The sequence below is a fragment of the Myripristis murdjan genome, chromosome 15, assembly GCF_902150065.1.
Source record: "Myripristis murdjan chromosome 15, fMyrMur1.1, whole genome shotgun sequence".
Classification (NCBI taxonomy): domain Eukaryota; kingdom Metazoa; phylum Chordata; class Actinopteri; order Holocentriformes; family Holocentridae; genus Myripristis; species Myripristis murdjan.
The window spans coordinates 1064186-1079884 of NC_043994.1; the positions used below are offsets into that span (position 1 = coordinate 1064186).

The window sequence follows — 15699 nt, forward strand, 5'->3', positions numbered from 1 at the left end:
TGTGCGCCTGCAGTTATAAAACGATTATTAGACTAAAACTTTGAAATGTTAATTCTGATATGTTTATACTCCAAACTGATGGAGTTAGCTTACCGTTTTTAGGTGATATGCCATGTTGGTCGTTGAGCTGTGATACGCAAACTGTTGTTTGCAAAGTTTGCATTTGACTTTTTTCCATTTGTTCTGGTAAAATGCTGCCACACTGACGACGTCTTTGACATGGTAGAGGACTAAATGTTCATTAAACGTTCTTAATTAAGCAAATATTCGGAAAACCAGGCTTAATTTTTTCTTCAGAACATACCGGCCTACCTGTCTGTCTCTGCCAGTGGGTTGGGCTAATCCAAAATTGTGAAAACAAGGGGGGTGTTCTGAAGACAGACTGTTACCTATGAAACAGGTTGTTCTGAAAACACCCCCATTAGCACTTAGTGCTTTACTCCTGATCAAATTAACACGGCAAATAATCGACCAATCAGATTTTGGTCGAACAAGAACGTATCGACCAATAAATCGACCAGTCAACTAACAGACTACAGCCCTAATTACAAGCAATATTGCATGCATTTCTTACAGTAAAATGGCAAATTGCAATCTGAGACATCACTGTGAATCTTCTTCCCACCATACAATTTACAGCCAGCCTGTTGTTATTTCCTGGTTTTAGCTCTGTATCAGCTCCAGATCGGCCTGAATGAGCTCCTCTTCTACCCTCCACTTCACTCCCCACTTCATCTTTACTCAATGGTAAACTAAAATACATAAATATATGCAATTTTTTATTTAAATGTTTTTATTATCATTATTGGGTGTAGAAATCATCATGAAACTGAGAATCTGAAGTCCTTTCTATGCAGAGAGAGGCCTACTGGCTGGGGAGGGATTAAAGTTACTTTCACACGTAAAAGTAGGGGAAATCCAATCAAAATACAACCTCAGTTTTTATTCCTCCTGCCCCTGTTTGATTGGAGTCTTCTACTGCACCTTACATCCTGTGCTAGCCTCAACAAATGACAGGAACAGTAACTGTTAGCTCATTAGCACAGCATGAGGAGGATTATATCAGAAGAGAAGAAACAAGTGCTGGCAAAGGCTTCCATCTAAATAAGATAAGATGTACCTTTGTTGATATTCTGTGGGGGAAATTTGTTTTGTTTGATGCAGCAGCATAAGGGAATGCAGTTGATCAAAAAATGGAGGGACACCGGCATGGAGCTTAAGGGAGTAATGGCACCAATCATGGGTTTTCTCACATCAACTCGCTGCCAAAATGTAGGTTTTTAGCAAGTGCACTTCATAGCAGTGTTAGCAATATCTGCTGTTGTATTACAAACAAACAGAATATTTTCACTTAGCTGGATAGTTGTCTGGTCTTACCAGAGTTGCAACTGGTCAGGACTATAAGGCTAGCTATTCCACTCCAGCCCTACTGGAATGGAATGCTGTAGAAAATGCAGCCTTTAAAACTGTGTATTCTTACAATTAGTTACTTTCAGGAACTCTCAAATCTTGGTGGGTGATGAAGATAGTACTCAAGAACAGTACTGAATAATAAAATCCCCATTTACAGTAATGTAATTGGGTTTACTATCCCTTTAAGATAGGAATTGCAAGTTAGGAAGTTTCTGCCATATGGCTTCTGTTCTGTGACACACACCAAGAAACAAATCCACAGTCTGGAAAAGTGACTATACTCACCAATATCCTGTGCAATCTTCACAGCTTCCTCAGCAGTCTGAGACAGAGAGAGTTGTGGTCACTAATGTGCTACCACAGAGGTTCTACTCAACTACAGTATTACTGGAGTCTGATGTCTTCTTTACATCTGTATCGCATAAATAAGATTTTCACACCAGCGTGTTCATCAGGATAAACATATTTATGGTTAAACTTTTTTGCACTTTTGGTGTAAATGTGTGAATCTCCATCTATTTCTGTGGGTATTTGACTAAACTACCACAGGATGCACAAATGACATGTTAAGCTTGTTACAATAACCAAGAGTGCAAACAGTTTACTTTTTTCATAGTCATAGGTTGCAGACACAAACTGCAGGTATTTGTGCAATGTGTACAAGTTGAGTGAGATGTTTTTTGTTTTTGCAACTAATTACCTTGTTCTTATATAAAGATTGTCAGATTCAATTTCAACCTCAACTTCATTTTAATGTCTGTGTGTATATGTGTGTGTGCTGTCTGTGCATGCTTTGTCTGATGCATGTTTTTGCCCTGTGTGTGTAAGCACACCTTGACGACTCCGTCGAATCCTGGTATAGTGTTGACCCCGGCAGCTTTAGCAATTAGTTTGCTCTGGATCTTATCTCCCATTGCCTGGATAGCATGGGTGTCTGGACCAACGAACATCACTCCCTCCGCTGCCTAGAAACAAGAACACAGCATAATATCACCATGTTAGGCTTTAACAGAAAAACAAACAATCAAACAAAGAAACAAAAAAAAAAAAAACATGGCGACCGCTGAGTAACTTCGTCAAAATTCTCCATAACTATCCACCAAAACTGTTCTGCTTCTGCAGTTACCAAAGTCATTGCCTTTCATAGACAAAGTTGTAAAGCTGGCCCCAGTGACTATCTTCTGTGTTAGAAAGACAGTTTCACTCCACCCAATTTCAAGTCATCCAAACACAACAGTGCGGTTGCTTTTAGGAAAACGAATGTGGACAACTTCATTACGGTAATGGAATATTGGTGTGAGGAAAGTGTGAAGTCTCTGAAAGTTCATTTTCATATTGTAGTGAATGAATGGAATTAAATGGCTGGATATAACAGAGGAAAATGATACTGGAGTTGAAAATATACAACTGTTTGCTTTGGGAAAAGATATGCAGAAATGTGAAGTACATACCTGTTGTAAATATTTGGCTACACATGCAGAATCACTGCTTTGGCTTTTTAATGCCTACAGCTAAGAAAAAGCCATTATGTGCAGATTTGGGTTTGTTTAAGAGCTTTTTCAGGTAAAAATCTGGTATGGCTTGAAAATTTGGGCTCAGCTTAATCATATTTTTACCTGAACTCCTGAACCCCCCCCACCCCCCCACCCCCTCCACCACCAAAAGTAAAGATTTAAAGATCAAGAATAGAGAGATACAGTAAGAATCTGGTCTGCCAGAGCTTTCCTTGAAACAATTCCACTTACTTTCAACTGGGTCTTTTGTATTATAGTTGTGGTTGGATAAGACTTCCTGGCTGTTAAATTCTGGTCTTCCCTCAGGCGTATCACAAGCCAGATGAAGGTCTGTTGTTACTGTTATTGCTATGCAGATTTGAGCCCCAATCACTACTAATATAACACAATTAAAGTGAATGGGCCCAGCAGTTCCCATACAGGACAATGAGTAGCAGACATGCAACCAGTGCTAATTCTGCTTATTCTACTTCAGGAAGTGTGGAAACGAAGCCAAACACACTGGCCTGGGGGAGAAATGCCAACTTTGCTTGGTTACATCAAACAAACCATATGTAAATCACCTCTCATGGATGAGACAGTTGGCGTTCCAACAGAAAAAGTTTACAGAGAAGAATATACACACACATATGGGCTGATAACATTTCTAGATCTGATAAACCTACAGTGTTGATAAATGAGGCTCAACTTACCTGGAGCTCCTTAGCTAACATGCCAAATTAGCAAATGCATTCTTACCCTCAACTGTGACAATTATAGCAAATAGTCACACTCATTTTCACAAGCATTTAAATTTCAACAGCCACATATAATCTGTAACTTCACCATCTTAAAAAAAAAATTTTTAAGTCTTTCATTAGCTGAAGGCAGACTGCTCTTGCTGCTCTTCACCATGCCGTTTTCCCCGCTTGCAGGTAACCATAGCAACAAAGACGCCACAGAATTCCATGCAGGTCCAGCATGCGCAGTCATGACTGAATATTCCGGTTCGGGGCATTTTCCGACTAAGGTGTTTACATGCCCCAATATTCCGGTTGGAACAGGCATATGCCAGGGGTCTTATTCGGAATTTTCTCCAACCAGAATATGACCTTAACCGGGTTCGGTGCGTGTTTACATGACACGTGCTCAACCGGAATATTGCAAATATTCCGGTTAATACAGGAATAAGGTGTGCATGTAAACGTGCTCAGAATGCCATCATTGTATATGTGGCAAAGGTTTGTGTGTACAGACAATCCCTCTGCAGGGCAGAGTAAAACAGTGTGGCTGTCAATAGTCTCATATGACCTGTTGGGCAGCACTGCATCAAACCTCCAGCTGCCAACCACATAGTGAACAGACCCAGAACCTCAGTCATCAGTTTAATAGGTTTTAGCACAGACAATTGCTTGGTTCCTCTGTCAAAATTGGACAAGTTAAACTGACAGCATTTGCCCTCGGATGGACTTAAAATACCGGTTGACTCATTATTTCACTTTCCCTGTTGTGTAAGACAGTAGTGTTGCTCTCTTGCTCTCATTGTTACTGAGTGCTGGATGCTGGCTGAATGCTCCAAATGCTAACTGTTAGCCTCCTGCTATGGAGGTGGACTTAAAAATAACCACCTTAATCCACTCAAACTGATATAGAAACAAAGTCTTAGTTTCATGATGTGTGGCAGAATTCTTTAAGACCTGTATGGTGTAAAGAATGTTGACTGTGGTCTACAAAAAAAAAATAAATAAATAAATAAATAAACATTATCAGAACTCTTCTTATGTAGTCTAATCTCTGTGTCAGTCCTCAGTTACAACAGTGGCTGACAGAAGCCTGAAAGATACATGAAACATGTCCGATAGAGGGGACTAGACAATGTAGCTAATATAAATTTGCTACTTTAGTAAAGACAATAAATGATAGCAAACTCAAACCATCTACTTCCGTCTCTGGTGGCTACTGCTATTCTGGTGTGGAGTTACACAGAAGTGCAGAAGTTAGAGGGATCTTTCCAAATGTTGATAAGAAATACAGTTATAACAATATGAGCAAAACTATCATCCATGTGGATTTGATAATCATAAGTGCAGATTTGTTTGGGAAAACAACACTTGTAAAGTGATGATAAACTTCTGAGTAGATTAAGGCAATTATTTTTAAGCATGGTAGCCTCCTGCCATTGACATTAACAGTGAGCATTTGGAGCATCCAGCCAGTATCCAGCACTCAGTAACAATGAAAGGAAAAGAGCACCACTACCGTCCTACACAACAGCTCAGGTGGGAAGAGAAATATTACATTTTGCAAAATGGGTCTCCAAGCTGTCCCACACAACTAGAACTACTTATGCTATTATTAACGCAACTACTTATGTAGTTGTAAAGACAATATATTGAACATTTATGCTGCTATGTGATGTAGTGCACCAGATTTAACTTGAACTTTCATGGCAGGTTTTGATTGTGATTGTCAACTAGACAAACTACTATAGTGTTGAATAAATCAAGTGAAAACATTAGTTTGGAACAAACTGACAAGCAGTCAGTAGTATAGTAGTTTAGCTAATGCCTTCCACTGTATATCTTATGTTTAGATTGTGTTTCTATGTTTTGGTGTTGTGTAATGTAACAAACTACTTTTAATGTTCTCTATTAACTAGAAGTAATAATTACTAATGCAACTAGTAACTATTACTTCTACTTCCACAACCGTTAAAGGCTACTAGCTCGGGTGCAACCTGAAAAGTTTTTTTTTTTTTCTTTTACAGGTTTGTTTGTTTCTGACGTATATTTCCATGATGCAAAACGGTCTCATTGTCCACTACCTCCAGTTACATTATCACAATCAGGCACCCCCGCCACTTTGCCATCCCACTTCTCTATTCAGCTCCAGGCTCTTTCTCATGCTAAGAGGGTCCTTACCCCCAATCTGCCCCAGCCAACCCCCAACACACTCATATGCCCCCCTTCCTCCACCACAGCCCAGAGGCAATGCTTGCGGGGAAGAAGAGGGGGTGCACGTTTGCAATGCATGAAGCTGCACTAACTGGCAGCCTGCTGTTTCACACACTAGGGTTCTATTCAGGTGCTAATGTTATGACATCTCCATTTCCACACACACACACACACACACACACACACACACACACACACACACACACACAAACCTAGACACAAACACACAGCAGCAGCTGAAGGTAATTTCACTCACACACTCCATCTCAAGCCCTAATCCTTACACTGTGAAGTGACCTGAGGAGGCCACCATGCTCATGTACGTATATCAAAGTCAATATGACATGAATTCAATTTTGATAGAACATAGCTAAACAAAGTTATGAAACAATAAATGAATATGAGAGAAAACACACGGGGTAATTGGATAAGAGAGAAGAAATCTAACACATTTGACACAGTATTGTCATGTTTTAAACTAGAGGTTCCACATGCTGGCAGATGTGACCAGCTGCAAGTGCAGTCGCCAACATCATAGGAAATGAAGAATCTGCCAACACCACCAGCTGATCCGACCAGCTCTAAGTACAGGTCTGAATGCACCCAAGACGCATTAAGATCCCAGTGCTTAGACCACATTCAGAGGTGGTGTTGGCCACATATGGCCGCATTCTTTTAGCAGTGTGTATGCGAATGTGTCCTGGGCTACACTGAAAGACCGCCCACTCAACAAACGTCCTCTGCACTAGTACGTACTCATTTGCGTGGCAGCGGCGGTATTGTCAAGTGAAAAACAAGAAGAAACAACAAGCAAGAGGGATTCTTCTTTAAATTTCTGGCAGACTAGGCACGTGAAGTGCATTGCTGCCTTCCACCGGTTAAAAACAACAACACATTTGGTCTTTGCAAATGGAAAATGATGTACAAGTTTATTTGCATATGGAGCAGGGAAGTGAGATCTGATCACAAGTGGTCACATATGGAGATGCATTGTAATGCCAGGTGTGAATGGATGTACTTAAAACTGTGCACTTGTATCAGATCACCCAAGATGCATGTTAATGCCAGGTGTGAACAGGGCCTATGTCATGTAAGTTTTAAGTGTATTCTCCTGTATTTGTGCTCTGTGCATCAAGTCAGCAAGGCAAATTCTTGGAATACGTCGACATACTAGGCGATTTTTCCTGTCTCTCTCCACTGTGACTGTATAATAGACCAGAAATCCCCAAAAACATTAATGCTAATATGCTAGCAGCATAAAATCAGCTTGACAACACCATGTTGATCAAGGCGTCTGCTTTGTGTGTTTTTGACGTATTTGGTCTTCCATACACGTGACATTGCAGTGTGCCAAAACACAAGAGCTGGGTATGAATGGTTGCTAAAAACAGGGAATCAGGTGTGCAATATGAGCTGAGTCAAACATCTCAATAAGTAATCTTAGCCAAACTTCAAAATTTTCCAGAATGTCATTAGTATTTCCAGGACATTTTACCAATTGAATTTTCTAGCTGTTTTCCATGGCTGGAAAATAAGTATATAAATTTCCAAGTTCTCCAGGATGCATGGGAACCCTACATCAATCAGTAAAATGCTAATCCAGATTTAAGCCAGCCGTTTTATTCAGTAAAGCTTTCATTAGGACCACCTTGTGGTGTTTATCTAGAGAAACCTGAAATCCATTCCACAGTTTATCAGTGCAGTCTTTTGACTGTGACTCCTTGAGATATGTTTTTCTTTTTGACTATCAGTCACACCTTGAATGTTACAGATAAGAACAGAGGGCATGTGTGGTTTGTGAGGGATAAGGAAAGAGAAACACTGTGCACTGGTGTTACTTACCAGTCGTTGGGCAAACTCTTTGTTTTCAGACAGAAATCCATAGCCAGGATGAACCTACACAAATAAAGAAAAACAGCATCTCTTCATATTGTTTGTTGCTACGGCTTATGAACACAATGCTACAAACTACGAGTTCCAGACAACATAATGCACTCTCTGGTGGCCGTGTTGGAGGTCAACAGTCCAGCAGCTGAGAAACAACTGGTTGTATTTCTAAACATACAGCTGGACTGTTTCAACAGAACTGGGCACAGAACTGGGAACAGATCATTCCATCACTCATCCATCCCAGTGCTAATTTTGCTGACAGTGACACTTTTTCCAGGACAAAAATGATGCAAGAACTAAACAAAAATTAATATTTGCTGACAAAGATTTGATGAAATTGAAACGAAATGTTTATTTACAAAAAAAGACATAAAAAAAGAAAAAATGCCAGAAATACACACATGAAACCATAGCTCATTACTTGAGCTGAGAATAGAAGAGACATTTGGGCAAACTTTATTTCTGAAAGGAAGTACTAGGGATGGGAAAGTCGCTGACCATGTTTACATGCACACCATATTCCTGTATTATTCAGAATATCCTCAATATTCCGGTTGCATGCGCAGACGTAACTGAATATTCCGGTATGGGGCGTTGTCCAATTAAAGTGTTTACATTGCACAATATTCTGGTAAGAACAGGCATATGCCAGGGGTCTTATGCGGAATTTTCTCCAACCAGAATATGACCTTAATCGGGTTCGGTGCGTGTTTACATGACACGTGCTCAACCGGAATATTGCAAATATTCCGGTTAATACAGGAACAAGGTGTGCATGTAAACGTGCTCAGAATGCCATCATTGTATATGTGGCAAAGGTTTGTGTGTACAGACAATCCCTCTGCAGGGCAGAGTAAAACAGTGTGGCTGTCAATAGTCTCATATTACCTTAACCAGAATACTGACCCGAATCGGAATATGGTTTGCATGTAATTTATATAAATTCTTACAGCCTGTGCTCCCGTTGATCTGATGGCATCCATAATGGCATCCATGTTGAGATAGCTCTTACCGGTGGGAGCAGGGCCAACACATACGGCCTCATCAGCCATCTTTACGTGGACCTGAAGACATACACACACACATATACCCCAAGTCAGCTTCACTTTCACTTTTGCATACATTCCACCTCATTCAAAATGATGAGACTCAGATACACATGTAACTTGTTAGCAATTAAGTATAATTTCACCTTAAAAAAACAAACAAAAAAAAAACTCCAGTGTGTGGTCTGAATGATACAATATCAAAACCACTAGGTAGACCGACACACAGACACACAGACACACCTCCTCCATCCCCCATGCTGAGTGAGTGACAGACATTGTCACCACAAGAACAAATTCCATGGGATTAGCATAAGCATCTGGCTCAACAAGGTGGTAAAATGTGTGTGTGTGTGTGTTGTTGCAGGGGGATGGGCTCTGATGATTACCACATGGCCTTCAGCTTGCCTTTCCAGGGAGGTGCTACTGCTACTTATTATGTGGTTTCTCTAAGTGCTGTTTTACACATTTACTATGTTTACATGCAAACAAGAAAGTAGATTATTGTGAGTAACCAAATTATGGCAGGAAATGAGGTCACAGGTTTACATATTACCTGACTCCAATTACTCAAAATCCACACATACACACATTTTAGTAATTGGATTATCTTCCACATTTGGACACCTAATTTACCTGATTTCTCAAACACCATGTTAATGAGAAAGCTGGTTTCATAAAAGGGGTAAGGGATAAATACATATCATAGTGTGTGATTATAGTGTGTATAGGCTTATTTGAATTTCTATATGGCTTTTTCCGTGCAGACATATGCAGTATAAGAGCGGATAGGGGTGTTAGCACCCGATTCTTTTGTTGAAAGCCCAGGAACAGACCGGAGTCAATCTTCAATTTTCTGATGCAACATTTATTTTGGTCACATGCAAGGCAGCGCTGGTCTCAGTGTGACAGAGCTCCCGCAGGATCTCAGTCAGAATGAGCCCCGATATCAGGAAATGATGCACATTTATGTTCTTGGGCTGGGCCTGCCCCGTACAGAGGTTGGACTGACACGCAACTGAGAATAATTGGCCAGTTACCCGGACATGGACAGGCCAACCACTGTCCATGCCTTGTTTCTAGAATGTGTTATGCTATGTATGTGAATGTTGACTCGGCGTGTATCTAATGCAACAGACCTAACTAACAAGATAGAGAAGGTACATCTGGCTCCTGTTTTATCTGTCTTCTGCTGGCGGTCAAGCTGTCCTGAACTATATAATACATTGGATAATGCAAGAAACATTGAACTATAAGGCCAATTGTAACAGGGGAACATAAATATACACACTGTACAACACTTGGGAGGGTAAAATTTTTACATTCTACGTTCACTGAATAATGCTCAACGATTTTATGTCTACATTACATCTGATGAAAATATAAGGAAATGAAAGACATGAACCGCCCCATGGGGGAAATCGCCACAAGAGGCCGACTGACGTGTTCACTCCATTCTCCTTAACAGACTTACCCACAGTATAATATGGTTCCCTGTGTGCATATAAATGTAGTAATTGTGATGTGGAGCACAGTTCATCTATAAGGCGTTGTTCAAACTGCAGGCAAGTCACATTAGCTTCTCAAATCAGATCTTTAAGACAGACTATCCATACTGTTATTTGCAAGTGATGATCAGATTGGATTTGTGTGTTTAGACGTCACCTACCAATTTGATTGTGGTAAGCATGAGAAATGTCCAGAAGCCTCCACCCAAAGTGGGAAGACAGTTTGAAGCTGTTCCCACCTGGTATTAACAACCGTCCTGAGAAATCTGAATACAAGCTGACACCTCTGAGTTCAGGCGTAAACAGCAGAAATGCATCCTGAATGCACCTTTAGTGACCGGATCTCAGGACGCATTCGCAAGCTGGGATGCTTGTGTCCGCATCACATTAGAGCTGTAAACAGACTTGTGTCCCAGGACGCATTGAAGGTCCGTCCACTCACCTGACGCCTTCTGTCTTGTCCAGCCCAACACCCTTGACACCAGCCAGACCATCACTTTTCCAGTCAAAAAAATATCTGAGCTGACTCTGCCCAGTGCAGCTGCACTGTCAGCTGATGGATCAAATGCAAACTGAAGTTCAGGGCGGCTATAAAGCAGCTGGTTAATGAATAAAAACTCCCCTTCTTAAAACATGAGCTCCCCTAAAAATATGATACAAGAAAATTGGAGGGTCTCTAAAATATATACTGACAATATGCAGTGTTTTTTCTTCCAATTTGGAGGTAGCGACAGTTCTTAAATTTTGCACCCTGGAACAATTAAATACATTCTTTCTAACCCTAGATGCGATAGAGTTTCTACAGGAATACTATAGAAATATTATAGCAGCCACGCATATGTGCATGTTGCAGTTACTACAGGAGTACCACAGAAATATTACACGTCAATTTATCCACCTACATGAGAACCCTCTCAGACCCGCTGGAATAATTAAATAATCTGAGCCTGAATTTGATCGAGTCAAGCCTGTAACAGGTAAAATATGTCCTCAGTGATCAACAGCCACATTAAAATGAGCCTGGAGCACGCAAGGATGTCCCCTTTTGTTAAATATCTGCTGCCTGTTAAATGCCTCTCTCTGTCTCTCTCTCTCTGTCTCAGCCTCCCTCTCTACCTCCCTCGCTTCCTCCTTCTCTGAAATGATATGCGGTTAGTTGCATATAGGGTGGTAAAGCGAGATCCAAACACAAGTGGGCAAGTGAGACAAATGTTAATGCCAGGTGTGTACAGACAGACTGACAGCTGTCCACTTGTATTCAGACCATGCACTTCTGCCACTCTGGATCTGATGTTGTCCCTGTTTGTCATGTTGTGAGTGATGCAAAAGACACTTTGAAATCCTATTTGAGCATCCAGACTGACATGCATCTGTAGAAATCCTATTGGACTCGCATTTCAAATCACCTCTAAATGTGGTTTGGATCCAATTTGCAAATTCACGTGGTTTTGGCTGTCTAGACTTTCTAAAATCGATGTGGATACAATGTGAATATGAGAAAAAACATATTTGGGCTGGCAGTCTGAACAAGGCCATAGAGCTCACTGTTGTTATCCAGTCTGAGTTAGAGATATCATTGGTGGCTCTAATTGGTCTACAACTTGATCTGGAGGCAAGATCTTTAAGGTTATTCTACAGTCTAATCCCCCTCTTCGCCACACTGGAAAAATAAGTAATGCTTACAAACTTCAAATGTGTGTCTTTGTCTTTGTAGGTAGACTATTGTACAAGCCAAAACATTCAGCAGTTGTCAGCACTTAAACAAGGAACTCTCTTCCATGGCTGTTCTGCTAGATAAAGACAGATATCCCTGTGTCCCCTCCTGCACATGAGCAGGCCTACATGACTTTGGCTCTACATAACACATGTGCATTTCAAATGTACCTGGCTTAGTGTGGACATGGCCTTGGTCTGAATAACTTCAGCAGTCTTGCAGTTTGAACTTAGTTTTTAGGGAGGACTGAAGGGGGTGGGGTAACAGATTTGGTAACTCACAGCACTGGAATCTACGTCGCTGTGAACTGCTACAGTCTGGATGCCCATCTTCCTACATGTCTTGATCACCTGGAAAAGAAGCATAAAACATTAACACTTTATTTTTCTCACTCTGCACTGATAAGTCCTTGTCAGTTGACAATCTAAAAAGTCCTTTATTTAGCTACAGAGATGTTCTGACTGTTTGAATGCATTTCGACTCAGCAGTCCTCTTCAGGGTCAGGAGTTAAGTAGCACAGAATATTTTTCTTTTCTCAGTCTTTCCTCTAAATGTCTTTATGTAAACTGATCCACCAGAGTACAGCCACTAAAAGCTACTGAAAGTCACAATGAAACAATATAGTGCTTGGCAGGGGACATAAGATGAGATTAAGACTTTGATTGGATGGGTCAGGTGAGGTTTGATTGCTCACAGTGTTTTATATTGGCGCTTTTCCACTAATACCTACTCAGCTCGACTCTACTCAGTTTGTAAGCTTTTCCATTAGGTGGTAGTACCTGGTACCAGGTACTATTTTAGTACCTACTCAGCCGGGGTTCCAAGCGAGCTGAGTCGAGCTGAAATGTGACATAAATGCGGTGCAGGCCACTGATTGAACAGGGAGTGACGACACGAGTGACTCCTTCACGAAAACCAGACCCGGCATTTTTAAAAGAAAACGGCAACAGCAACCGTGCGCATTGATCATCGCTGAAGTTGACAAAGTTGGAAAATGGCAAGCAAACCGGTATCATGGTCAAATGAAGAGGTGGAGACTTTTCTGTGCTTGGCGGTGTGGCCGCCTTGCTATGACGACACCACCGTTGGCGAGGTGGTACTCAATTGTAATGGAAAACCATCGAAACAGAGGTGAGCTGAGTTGAGCCGAGTAGGTACTAGTGGAAAATATATTGACCAACTCCAGGGCCATTAAAGTAACCTCTAAAACATACTGATTGCAGAATTAAAGAACAGGATTTTATATAAAAATTCAAGAAAGTAGGTTTTTTTTGTTCCTTTGTAGTCATTTATTATTACAAAGCTCTATATTTAAACATGGAAAATTAGCTAACAAGATGGAGAGGCCATTTTCCTTGCAACAGAACTGGATGGGCTATTGGTAAAAGGGATGACCTATCTGTCACTGGTTATGATGGGCGGCTGACTGAGGAGTGGATCATTAGTTAGTTATGTATGAGCCTGTCCTACCCTGCAGGCGATCTCTCCTCTGTTGGCAATCAGGATCTTATCAAACGTCTGTGGAAGGAAACAGCGCACAGGTTAGCACAGCAACTCGTTTTCACAACAAACCCTCCATTCTAACACCCTTCTCAACCCTCCTCTCTCACTGGCATGAACCAACTCTAGCAACACAGCCAACATCTTAAAATCTGAAATTTCATTTTCAAGTATCTGAGAGTTAAATGTAAAGTCTTTAAAACCTTTGCGATAAATCTGAACAAAATTTAATACGGAATTTTGGAAATATCACAACACACACACACACACCATCATTTTAACAGCTTTGCCAGTGAAAATGGAAATTATAATGTAAAAATTTGATTGATTGTGTAGAAAACAGAATTATTAAGCCTGGGGGAGTTCAGATGGTGCATTTAGTGATGGCAGCAGGACAGGCTGTGGCTGGGGTGGGTGTTGTCTTTTAGGATCCTTTTGGCTCTGCGCAGGCACCTCACCTCCCCGATATCACTGATGCTTGGTAGATGGGTGCCAATGATGTTTTGGGCAGTTTTAATCACTCGTTGCAGAGTCTTCCTGTCCTGGGCCGTGCACATCCCATGCCAGTTTGTGATGTTTCCAGTCAGGATGCTTTCAATCGCTCCTTTGCTGACAAGAACTTGGCGTGGGAATTTTGCTTTCTTAAGTTTCCTTAAGAAATACAGCCGTTTCTGAGCTTTTTTAACCAGGGCAGAGATATGTGAAGTCCATGTCAGGTTCTCTGTTATGTTGATTCCCAGGAACTTAAAACTGCTCACTTGCTCCACCTCAGCTCCACTGATGTAGACAGGGTTGTGTGTCTTTGCCTCCTTTTTTTGAAAATCAACTATCAGCTCTTTGGTTTTGCTGACGTTGAGCAGTAGGTTGTTTTCTGTGCACCATTCTGCAAGATGGTTGATTTCCTCCCGATATGAAAACTCATCATTGTTGGAAATCCGGCCGATGATGGTGGTGTCATCCGCGAACTTCACAATAGAGTTCTCTCCATGTCGGGGGTTGCAGTCGTGGGTGTACAGCGTGAACAGGAGGGGGCTGAGCACACAGCCCTGGGGAGCTCCGGTGTTGAGCACTAGAGCGTTGGAGGAGAGACTGCCAATCCGAACTGACTGGGGTCTGTTTGTGAGGAAGTCCAGTATCCAGTTGCAGAGAGTGGTACTGATGCCCAAAGTGTTCAGTTTTCCAATCAGCTTCATGGGGGAGATTGTGTTGAAAGCTGAGCTGAAATCAACAAACAGCATTCTGATGTAGGTGCTGCTTTTCTCCAGGTGAGTGAAGACTGAGTGGAGAGCAGTGGAGATGGCATCCTCTGTGGATCTGTTGGTTCTGAATGCAAACTGCTGAGGGTCCATCTCTAGTTGGCACATTTTTCCAGTTGAACAATATCAGCCACTTTACCAAAAACATGGGAGGATGCGAGAGGTTTTTACTGATGGGTTGTTGGGATTAGGTTTCTTATCTGATGTGACCTCAAAACTAGCAATAAGAGGACAAAGAGTAGGGAGTAGTAGAGCAGAAGAAATGTCAAAGAATCAAGACCAGAAGTGTTCCAAGCTTTGTGCAACCGCAGACCATCTTAAGTTGCTCTTGCAATTCTGCATGTGCCTCAGAACCCATGTGTTTTTTTCTGTGGTGCCAGTATGGTTTGATATGGTTTCAGAAAACTGTGGGAGAAATGGGATGAATATAGACAGACACGTATTGTAATTCCAAGAGAAGAAAGCAGCACATCACCTTTTCATTGGGATCACAGATGGTCGAGTATTGTGCTTTGCAGGCCACTGTGCAGCATCTAGTCTGTAATGGAGCATGCTGCAAAACACACAGAACACACCATGTTATGCACATGGAAAATACATTTTCTAGGTGCTGCAAGCAAGGTTTTAATATTCAGAGATTATTGTTCCATATCAGCAAAAGTTCAATGTAACTATTAACATCAGGGACTAAGAACATACATGAAAACTAAAGATTTGCATTATTAAAAATGCATGCACATATTCATGGAAATTCATGAAATCGATTACTTATTCTGCACATTAAAGTACTAATTAAAAGGCTGTCTAAAAAGTGCCACTTATAAAAAAAAAAAATCTAATTTTCACATATATCCAACAAAGAAAATTCAATTCATTTTTTGTTTTGTTATGTTTTGAAGGGGTAATCTATCTATTTTTGTGTATC

General features: G+C 41.1%; 1 protein-coding gene across 1 annotated transcript in view; it reads right to left on the reverse strand.

The window, feature by feature from the left end:
• The window catches only part of pcca (propionyl-CoA carboxylase subunit alpha), a 42462-nt gene that overhangs the window by 25465 nt on the left and 1298 nt on the right, over nt 1-15699 (reverse strand). The window contains exons 2-8 of the mRNA XM_030070225.1: nt 15250-15327; nt 13489-13536; nt 12300-12368; nt 8701-8814; nt 7703-7756; nt 2247-2378; nt 1699-1735 (exon numbers count right to left, since the gene is read on the reverse strand). Of these exons, the coding sequence (XP_029926085.1) occupies nt 1699-1735; nt 2247-2378; nt 7703-7756; nt 8701-8814; nt 12300-12368; nt 13489-13536; nt 15250-15327 (532 nt within the window). The remainder of the gene's footprint in view (nt 1-1698; nt 1736-2246; nt 2379-7702; nt 7757-8700; nt 8815-12299; nt 12369-13488; nt 13537-15249; nt 15328-15699) is intronic.